This window comes from Morus notabilis, unplaced genomic scaffold (genome assembly GCF_000414095.1).
Source record: "Morus notabilis unplaced genomic scaffold, ASM41409v2 Scaffold2151, whole genome shotgun sequence".
In the NCBI taxonomy this organism is placed as follows: domain Eukaryota; kingdom Viridiplantae; phylum Streptophyta; class Magnoliopsida; order Rosales; family Moraceae; genus Morus; species Morus notabilis.
Window position 1 is genome coordinate 41,304 of NW_010365459.1, and position 11,376 is coordinate 52,679.

At 44.7% G+C, this 11,376-nt stretch overlaps 1 protein-coding gene across 1 annotated transcript in view; it reads right to left on the minus strand.

The window, feature by feature from the left end:
- Positions 1–1,079: 1,079 nt before the first annotated feature.
- The window catches only part of LOC21387894 (long chain acyl-CoA synthetase 9, chloroplastic), a 12,519-nt gene continuing 2,222 nt past the window's right edge, over positions 1,080–11,376 (minus strand). The window contains 9 exon segments of the mRNA XM_024172258.1: positions 1,080–1,761; positions 2,181–2,387; positions 2,456–2,590; positions 2,697–2,828; positions 9,438–9,555; positions 9,961–10,190; positions 10,364–10,537; positions 10,662–10,793; positions 11,323–11,376. Coding sequence (XP_024028026.1) covers positions 1,597–1,761; positions 2,181–2,387; positions 2,456–2,590; positions 2,697–2,828; positions 9,438–9,555; positions 9,961–10,190; positions 10,364–10,537; positions 10,662–10,793; positions 11,323–11,376 — 1,347 coding nt within the window. The 3' untranslated portion in view covers positions 1,080–1,596.

Sequence of the window (11,376 nt, forward strand, 5' to 3'; positions counted from 1 at the left end):
TATATATATATATATAGAAATAGGCTTCGTGCGTATGTTTTTATGTGCAATAAAGTCCCCCTTTTTATTAAATTTTTGATATCAAATCTGTGCTCCTCACAAGGTTGTCACTGGTCGGCGCATTCCTCCTCCTTGGACACAACGTGGGTCTGGGCTTTTTGTGGGGAAGATGGAGAAAGAGAGCCTACTACATTAACTAAAGAGGAAAAGGTAATCAAAATTGCTTAAAAGCGATGGAAACAAACAAACTAATGGTCACATGGAGAGGGGTTGTGGGGCAATTTCTAAATTGGTTGGCCTTGAGTGAGGTTCACATCAATGGACCAAAAAATTGGATTACACATCTCCTCTCTATTCCCCACCTTATTTGTGTAGTCCCTTCCTTTAACTCAATATCTTCTCTTGACAAGCTTAAAGTTTACACAACTTTATGGGGAGGTTTTTCTCTACCTTTCTTTTCTTTGTATGTAAAAGGAGTGGTGTAGTAGTACATTTTAGACCTTTGGGTTTTGAGTGGAGAATTAAGAGAAGCTTCTTGCTCTTTGTCAATCTCTATCAACCTATCTTAAAGTAGACCGGCAGAGTGGGCAAAAGACGTTATTGAAGTGATGTTGAATTCTTATTTTTTAAGTTGGTTGATGGGATTTGGTCAAGTGTGGTAGTCTCCAGCTTCAAACCGCAATTCTACAGAAAAACAAGAACTAAAGGAAATAGAGAAGAGATGTCAAATAGAGAATCAACTTTTATGTGTACTTAAATGTTAGAAGAGGGATTTCTTCACGGTGAGGTATGACTTTTAAAAGTACTTAAATGTTAGAACAGGGATTTCTTCACGGTGAGGTATGACTTTTCATACTTCACCGGTCCGGTGGGGATACGTTTTGAGCCGTCGGATCAATATTAAACTATATCACTATGTCATTTCTATATATTTTCTCGTTTTAGAAACATGCACTAGCATCAATTTTGCATCCTTTCTCAGTTTGAAAAGATTTTGACCATATTTAACATTTATAAAAAATAAAAATAAAAAAAGCACGCATTATTGGTAGGATATCCCAACTACAAAATGCTCAAAAAATAAAAAAGGGACCTGTATTCATTCTTCATGTTCCTGAAAGAGGGATGAGAGGCCCATAAAATTACTCATTAAGCCTTACAATTCAAGATATTACAATCATTCATGTTTCTACGGGGCAAACATCTATCAGTTACTCCAATAAAAATGCAAAAGATTGAGACTTTTCATAGTGTTATCTTTAATAACACACTGGTTTAGGTTTAGGCATAGAATGAGAACTGGAAAAATAGGCAAACATGGAAAAGTCTCAGATTTCCATCCCGCAGATTACTGCATCGCTTTGACAACGTAAATGGGAATGACATAGAAACGTTGCACGTTGATTAAATAGCTAATTAGGAGACTAAACACTAGAAATTCAAAATTTATGCGTCTGATTTATCCTACTGAACACTCTTGACATGCAAGCAATATGATTATAGCAAGACAAAAAGTATCTACAAAAATCCGAAAAAAAAGGGAACAAAATTGAAGCAATTGGGAGCGAAGAGTAGAAATTTGGAAGACACCAATCATCATGCATATAACCTAGAGAGGTCCTCAGAAAAAGCCTTCCTGATTACGTCTCTCTTCATTTTGAGAGCTGCAGTAACTAGGCCAGATTCGGGCGTCCACGGGCTAGAAAGCAACTTGATTTTTGCAGGGATCTCAAATTTCTCTAGACGAGCCTTCTTTGCTTCCTGTAAATTAGTACAAAAGTAATAGACTTAGAAACGGGAAAAACAATAGTCGAACTAGGAGACGAGCCTTTTTGCTTCCGGAAAATTAGTGGCAGGAAAAAGAAAAGGAGAAAAAGGAAAGAACATTTTTTAGAATGTGCCATCGTGTGAATAAGAAATAAGGATTACAAGTGACATCGAACGCAGAATCCCACACCTAAAGCCCTCCCCAACCCCCTTCCCCATGCCATATCATGAGGTCTTGAGCAAAATTATAAGGGGAAACATTCTTTGTTTAAAGAGACACTTTCCAAATGTAAAAGTTGAAAGAGCAGCTCAAGATATGCAGAAAAGAGCACCCTCCTCCAAGCTCAAAATTTAAACTCCCTACTTTCATGCCCAAGTTTAAAGTCATGCAAAGAAAAGCTAGAAAATTTTACCTTTACAAGTGATGCATGCACTTCCTTGATAGTTTCTTCTTTCTCACACAGGTCCGCAAAGTCGGAAAAAGCTATTCCTCGTTTCAAGGCCCAGTCTTCCAATGTACGTGGAGAAGCCACCACAAGAGCCACACAGTAACTATGGAAAGGATCAGCATGCAGCATAATACTGTCAACGTAGGGGCTCACAGATAGAGCAGCCTCAACCTGTATAGTACCATTAGTCCCCGAAGAAATCTAATGAAAGTCTATATTTGACCAGTAAAAGTTCTTACCTTTCCTAAAGAGACGTACTCTCCATGCTGAAGTTTGACTATATCCTTTTTACGGTCAATTATCTGGAGGCAACCATCAGGATGAAACTGCCCTATATCACCCGTATAGAACCACCTCATTCCTCCCTCATCAACCTTTCAAAAGCGAAAATACAGTTAGTTAAAAATCTAATTACATAACGTTTGTTTTCTGCAGGCAGTCCCTTTGAAAGAGACAATAGTACAAAATTTTGAGATTTACCTTGTAGGATTCTCTCGTTTTTTCTTCATTTTTGAAATACCCAAGTGTGACATTTGGACCCCCAATCACTATTTCCCCACGAGGCATTGGGGTATCACTTACTAGGTATCCACCTTCAGGCCAATCAATTAACTAGATAAAAGAAAAAGAAAATATTAGGACAAAATATAAAGATGATTACAATCGAACTGTTTTCTCCTTGGTTTGCATTGGAAACAACAAAAAGTGCAGTGAAAACAATTTGAACTTAAAACAATGATGAGACGAGAAGGAATTATTTGACAGCAACTAGCTCAGTAATTTCTGGTTTCAAAACCATAGATATCCTTCACCCTTTTTATCAGTCCTAAAACCAACTAAGTGCTTTATGAGTGAGGCTTCCATGCACCTCCAAGAACATTAGTCATAAACTTGATAAGATTTCTGAAATTAGCTCCTTCCTTTTCCTATCTTTCATTTCAGGCCATAACTAGTCAAGAAACCAACTACAAAAGAAGCTAGATAAAGGGTTGAGAGAGATAATTATTGTATCGCAATAAACCATTTCTCTCAGAAGCTTAACTGTCAGTGGATGTGTTTTCTCCCCTACATTGCTTCTTACGGTGAAAATAAATCATTCAAGGCAAATTGGATAGCATAGTTGCAAGATTTTGAACTGCTCTTGGCTATTTGGAGGTCATTCTAAATTGTTCGCCCACACACATGAAATGGAGGGAAAATTGTAAAAGTGGGGCTTCAATTATTAACCATTGACTAGTTAAAAACCTGGAAAAGGAGAACACAAAGGTAAGAAACATTTGAGTTTGTTTTACACTGTCAGAAAGAAACAGCTCCACTAGAGAGCCTCAACCCTTCTTTCCACTGAATAAGTAACTTCTTTACCCATCAGCATAGGTAGTTTTCTCCAAGCAGCGTTGAAATATGTTACGTTCCTGCACAATTCAATGAATAACAGACAATAACAAGCGGATTCGCTAGAAAAATTGGGCGGTTTCCTTTTATTAATTCAACCAACAGAATCTCAAGGAGAGGTGAATTCCTCCTTAGAGAATTACAGGAATAATGAAAACTAGAAAGTATCCGAGAGACGATAGAAATGGGAGAATTCGAGGTTCCCAGCCTCCAAGGTCTAAAACAGAAAATTACTCAAAATCCAGACAGCCCACTCATCCCCCTACCCTACTGCCTAAATACCCTTTTGCTCACACTCGTAACTAACTCTGCCAACTCAGCAACTTATTCCCGAATCCCACTCCTTTCCCTGCTTCTTGCCAATTACCCTTCTTGCCCTTCCCTCTTCGAGAACCACCTTGTCCTCAAGGTGGAAGGCAGGGAACTGTGTCTGGATGGCCGTGACGGGCTCCCAGGTGGATTCCCAATCCGGCAGGCCCTGCCATTTAATCAGTACCTCCGTTTCTTCCCTTCCTCCTATCATCACCACGCGAATCGCCAGTGCCTCCACTGGCTGGACACAGAGCTCCAGTTCTTCCGACAATTGAGAGGGCAGAGGATGAACCTTAGCCTCAGCACCGCGGAATGGCTTCAGCTGAGAGACGTGGAAGACGGGGTGTATGCGAGCTTCGTCCGGCAGCCTCACCCGATATGCCACTGGGCCGATGCGCTCCGTCACCTCGAAGGGCCCATAGTAACGCGGGCTGAGCTTCTCATTGACGCGGCGGGCCATGGATTTCAGCCGATAGGGTCGCAGCTTGAGCAGCACCTTGTCACCTACCCCGAAACTTAAATCCCTCTGATGTCGGTCAGCGAATTTCTTCATGCGGTGCTGAGCCAAGAGCAAATGGGATTTCAGTAAATCAAGCATTGCATTTCGAAGGGTGAGCTGCTGCTCCACCGCTGCAACCGTGCCAAGCGAGTCGTGGAAACGATAGAGGGCCGGGGGATCACGTCCATACACAACTCGGAAGGGTGTGAATTTGGTGGAAGCATTAAAGGTTGTGTTGAACCAATATTCTGCCCAAGGGAGGAAGGCTGCCCACTGCCGGGGCTTGTCACCTGCGAAACAGCGTAAATAAGTCTCTAGACATCGATTAACTACCTCCGTTTTCCCATCGGATTCCGGGTGGTAGGCAGAGCTCGTGTGCAGCTTGGTTCCCTGGAGTTTGAACAACTCCCGCCAAAAACCGCTCATGAACACCGCATCGCGATCACTGACAATGGACCGTGGGAAGCCGTGGAGCTTAACAATGTTCGAAACGTATAAAGCCGCCACCTGCTTGGCAGAGAATGGGTGCGCCAAGGGGCAGAAATGGGCGTACTTTGACAGCCGATCCACCACGACCAGGATTGTGTCAAACCCCCCTGACTTTGGAAGCCCCCCCACGAAGTCCATGGACACGTCGTCCCACACGGGTCGGAATAGGGAGAGGCTGCAGGAGACCCGCTGGAGATAGGGCCTCCGTCTTGTTTTTCTGGCAGACCTCGCAGAGGGCTACGTAATCCCGAATATAACGCTTCATACCTGGCCAAAAGACCACTGCCGCCAGTCGTTTGTAGGTGCGGACAAACCCCGAATGTCCACCAATCACCGAGTCATGGAGCTCATGGACTAAACGAGCTATCCAAGGAGATCCCTCAACCAAAACCAGTATATCCTTGTAAAACAACAGTCCGTTCCTTAGAGAATAACCTTCCATTTCCTCTCCTTGTTCCAGTTTGGAGATAAGGGCACTCCACTCGGGCTGGTTGCGCTGCTCCTCTTGAATAGCTGCAAAATTCCATGTTTGTGGTACAGTGAATGCCGCTAGGGAAATTTCAGGCCAGTCCCCGCGACGAGACAGTGCATCAGCCACCCGGTTACAAGCCCCAACCTTGTACTGCACTTCAAAGTCGTACCCCAGCAATTTGTAGACCCAATGCAGCTGCTCCGGAGGAAGTTGGCGTTGACTCATTAGAAACCTCAAGCTTTGTTGGTCGGTACGGACCACAAAGTGTCGTCCCAAGAGGTAGTGGCGCCATTTCTGGACCGCTAAAACCACCCCCATGAGTTCCCGTTCATACACCGATTTCAAACGGGAGGCAGGAGCGAATGCTTTACTGAAAAAAGCAATTGGACGATCCGCCTGCATCAACACCGCCCCCAATCCACTCCCCGACGCATCAGTCTCAACCACAAACTGCTTCGCAAAATCAGGCATGGCTAGAACCGGGATTTGTGTCATGGCCGCCTTGAGCTCGTCGAACGCGCGGCTTGCTTCTTCCGTCCACCTAAACCCCTTCTTTTTGAGCAACTCCGTTAGTGGTTGTGCCATCATCCCATATCCTTTAACAAACCTCCTATAATACCCGGTAAGCCCCAAAAACCCCCTCACCTCCCGAGCGTTGCTCAAGGGTGGCCAGGTCGTCATGGCTTCGATCTTGGATGGGTCGGCAGCCACTCCCTGGGTAGAGATGATGTGCCCCAAGTATTCCAATTGTGGCTGGCCGAAATAGCATTTTTGTTTATTGGCAAACAATTGTTCCTGCTGCAGCACTTGTAGGATGATGGAAAGGTGGTGGCGATGTTCCTCCCAACTACGGCTGTACACCAATATGTCGTCGAAGAATACTAGAACAAACTTCCGGAGATACTGCCGAAAGATGCGGTTCATGAGGGCTTGGAATGTGGCTGGCGCGTTCGTCAAGCCAAATGGCATGACGAGAAACTCATAGTGGCCCTTGTGGGTCCGAAACGCCGTTTTCTCAATGTCGGCCTCATGCACCCGAATTTGGTGGTACCCGGCCCGCAAGTCCAATTTGGAGAAAACTACCGCCCCATGAAGTTCATCCAATAACTCGTCGATCATCGGGATCGGAAACTTGTCTGGAACCGTTACTTGGTTCAGGGCGCGGTAATCGACGCAGAAGCGCAAACTCCCGTCTTTTTTTTTTACTAAAAGGACTGGGCTGGAATAAGGGCTGTAGCTTGGTCGTATGATGCCCGAGGCCATCATGTCCGTCACTAGCCGTTCAATTTCCCCTTTTTGAACTTGCAGGAAACGGTATGGCCTGATGTTGGGTGGGTCGGCACCCTCTTTCAGGATGATTCGGTGGTCACGCCCACGACGCGGGGGCAACCCCGTGGGCTTATCAAAAACCCCATCGAAGCTCTCGACCACAGCCCTGACTTCCGCCGGCACCTCTCCACTCTCTTCTACCGGTTGCTGTGCTGAGAGTTAACATACCTCGACCAATACCCCCGCCCCTGCTGGCGGCCAAGTTCTGACCAAAAAATGCATCTTGGTTGGCGCGTAGCACAAGCTCGGGTCACCTCTCCACACCACCACCAGGTAGGTCCAGCACGGAATTTCATTACAAATTTGGACCAGTTTGCCCGAACCCTTCCGAGGGTGCTGAGCCAAGACACCCCTAACACCAAGTCTGCCCCACCCAATTCGAAGGAGAAGAAATTCTCTTCTACCAAATGTCCCTGAATCCAGACTCTAACACCCCGACACACGCCCGTTTGCTTGACACTCATTCCATTACCAACCAAGATATTGTTGCTTACCGTGGAGTCCATTGGCAGGTGCAGCTTCTTCACCACCAGTTCCGAGATGAAACTATGGGTGGCGCCGCTGTCCACTAGCACCACGACTTCCCGTCCGCCAATCCGTCCTCGGAGCTTCATCGTGTTGGACGAAGACACCCGTTGCATCGAATTCAGGGACAAATCCACCTTTGCATTTAGAACCTCCTTCCCCTTGTCGTCCATCTCCAGAGGCTCGGGTTCCTCCTCGCAGTCCTCCCCCGGCTCATCCCCTTCCTCCGCCAAGATGAGTACCTGAAGCTGCCGGTTCTTGCAGCGGTGTCCCGGATGGAACTTCTCATCGCACTTGAAGCAGAGTCCCCGGGCCCTCCGTTGCTGGATTTCTTCCTCAGTAAGCCGCGGATATGCCGCTGCATCACCGGTCGACAACGTCGGCCCCAGGCCACTCCCCATTCTGGCCCTTTGCCCTAGAGCTGCCCCCTGGTGTGGTTTGGATCGAAGGGGGCCCTCTATCGATGAGGACCCAGAGTGAAGGCCTTCAGTTATTTCCCCAAACCGACCCCAGTTCTCAGTTCTGGGCCCACGGCCCATCCTATTTCTTCTAACCCTGTCGGCAGCCTCATTACGGGCTTCCACTTGCTGGGCCAGATCCATCATCTCATGCAGCCCATTGGGCCTATGCAACTTTAGTTCGGCTCGGATATCTTCCCTGAGTCCATAGAGGAAGGCCCCCTTGAATACGGTCTCTGGAACCCTGTGCATCTGTGCTGCCGTGACCTCAAACTCGTCTTGGTATTCCGCCACCGACGTGCGCTGCCTGAGGGCCATCAACTGCTCCACCGGGTCGACTTCCCTGGCGCGGCCAAATCTCCTCAGCACCGCCGCGCGGAGCTCCTGCCAAGATCGGAACGGGTCCTGCGCGTTAGCCCACTGGAACCAACCTAGGGCTCGCCCCTCCAAACAAACTGAAGCTACCATCACCTTCTCCTCGTCTTCCACGTCATTCACGGCAAAATACCGGTCGGCCCTGAACACCCAACCTTGGGGATCATCTCCTTGGAACAAGGGCATCTCGAGCCGCCTTCCTCGGTGCTCCGCTCGACCCCTCGGTATTGGAGGTGTCTCCTGACGATTCTCACGTTCATATCGCCGAGGTTCCTCGTGGCGAGGAGGAGGAGGAGGCGAGACCGGCCTCACGTTCGGCGGTGGTCGGCGAAGGTCAGGGAACCGCTGAGGCCCCGCATCAAACCTTGGGGGAGGTTGCTGGTTGCGTTGGAGCAACTCCGCCTGCCGAATAAGCAGGTTCTCCAGCCTCCTCACCGACCCTTGCATTTCCCCCATCTGGGCGCCAAACTCAACCACGTCTTCTTGAAGTTTTGGGAGTGGCTCCATCATCGCCTCCACGATCTGCAAGGCTTCGTAAAACGTTCCCATCCTCTGCTCGAGCCGAGCCAGTTCGTCCCCTGGAAATTGCTCTCTGGAAGCGTCTGCCATGGATGACCTGCTCTGATACCAAACTGTTACGTTCCTGCACAATTCAATGAATAACAGACAATAACAAGCAGATTCGCTAGAAAAATTGGGCAGTTTCCTTTTATTAATTCAACCAACAGAATCTCAAGGAGAGGTGAATTCCTCCTCAGAGAATTACAGGAATAATGAAAACTAGAAAGTATCTGAGAGACGATAGAAATGGGAGAATTCAAGGTTCCCAGCCTCCAAGGTCTGAAACTGAAAATTACTCAAAATCTAGACAGCCCACTCATCCCCATACCCTACTGCCTAAATACCCTTTTGCTCACACCTGTAACTAACTCTGCCAACTCAGCAACTTATTCCCGAGTCCCACTCCTTTCCCCTGCTTCCTGCCAATTACCCTTCTTGCCCTTCCTCCTAGCATACACTAATGTCACAGGAGGCCTAACAAAATATGATTAAACTTAAATCAGCCATGTATTTATAAAATCACTATACACAGATCTAGTTCAATGCTTTTTCCAGACTTGGGAATTACGAAAAACTCCTCTTTGTAAAAAGCAAATTCCACTAGAATTGCATCTAAATGTGCAGTACTTCACTACCTCATATACAAAAAAAAAAAAAAAAAAAAAAAAAAAAATTAAATTCCTTAAAAAATTAAAGTAGCACTTAGTAGCAAGCTATCTTCACTAGAGAAAGTTATGAAACAAAAGAAAATACAAGTTTGTTCCAAAATAAAAAAGTACAAGAAATTTGCTTACTAAAATTTTTGTTACCTTGATAAATGAGCAAGGAAGTGGAGCTCCTACGCGACCAACAGATGTATCGTCAAACTCAGAAAATGTTCCGCCAGCACAGGTTTCTGTGAGACCATACCCTTGACCAATTGAAACACTGTAATAGTAATCCAATTAAATTCTCAGTGAGGTGATAAAGGAACAGCAAAAAAATGCTCCACCCCAGAGTTAAAGGGCGCCACGCATAAGATTTTTACATCATTGTTTCGTTGCAAATTGTGATATAATATTGGGAGGATATTCAAGATGCTATAGCAGTGCACGATGACTGGGAATTAAAACCTTAAAAGCTTTGTTGAACGAAATGGAAATTTCTATCTCGCTTTTATTGATTTGTCCACCTAGATTAATTCAATGCTTCAATACCTTTTTAATCATATCAACCAAAAAACACTAACTTATGAAATTTAAGGATAAATGTTTTCATTTTAATTGACATGACAAATGCAGTGCTCGTAACACAATATTTGTCAAATCAGTTAGCATTGCTACTAATACTAACCCAAGACAAATGTTGATGAATCTTTGAGTATCAGCAGAAAGAGGTGCGCCACCAGAAAGGAGAAAACGGACATGACCTCCAAGAATTGCCCGGACCTTTTTAAAAACAAGAAAATTCCACAGTATCCTTTCTAGACCCCAAGCTCCAAGCCAACTACCATTAACTGCAGACAATCTACGAGCATATGCCAAGTCAAACAATGTCTTGGACAACCCGCCCTTCGAATTTACCTGCAATATCATATTACATTCAGCACAAACTGAAAAACTTCAGAAATATATCTTCTCACAGGTGGGTGATCTATATGAGTTATATGTTTTCCTTTTTTTTAGAGTAATCTATATATGTCTATGCATTGTTCAAATACACAATACATACTCATTGTATGCCAAAGTTTACAAACCTTCTTGAGTACCCCCTCTCGAACACGATCAAGAATTGCTGGAACTGCTGTCATTAGAGTTGGTGACAGCACAGTGGCATCTCCTTTTGTTCCCTTTTTTATCTTATTTGATGTATCGGTAAGAGTCAAAGGGGATCCATACCCTATAGCACTTCCCACAGCAGCCATTACATTCTTCAACATGAATGTAAAAGATAATAGCGGAAAAATAGCATACGGTAAGAAACTATCATAGATAGAAAAATGCTCTTAAAAGCACAAAATGTAATATTTTAACCGTTGAATGCATTATTCATACCTCTGCTGCCAGTTCAAGAATATGAGCAAGGGGAAGATATGCTAGATAGACATCATTGCTGCTTAGGTCAGGAACGATGGTCATGACAGCTGAAAGTGTAGCCAAGACGTTACCATGTGTCATCATTACTCCCTGTCAAATTGGAAAATTAGAGAAGGACTAATCATGTGGCAAGACTAGTAATTTTTCGTTCAAACATGTAGACATCAGACTACTTGTCCATAGACCGAAGGTAATAATAAAATAAAAAAATTAAAAATTAAAAAAAAAACCATTAAAGACAATGAAATATTACAAGTAAACAAATGAAACACACATACACTCATAGAAACAATGACCACTCCAAAAGAAAACAAGAGAATACTGAAAGAATCATCCATTCAAACACAATTTAATGCTTGGAAGTGCAGCGGTCATCTAGACACCCGTATCATTTTTGTATCACGGTCTTGCTAGATATGAAAGTGGAACTACAAGCCAAACCAGCAAAAGGAATTCATAGAACAATGATGACTTAAGGTCACACAAATCTCCCAAGGTGTTTCCGAGAAACCTCTGGTACAAGAGTCAACTATTGGGAAAACAATTAGGACAAGCAATCAATTAGGAAAAATTTATCAGCAACTGAAAGGGAATTTAATCCAAGTTAGAGTCTTTATACCTTAGGTAATCCAGTACTCCCACTTGTATACATAATGACAGCAACATCAGCAGG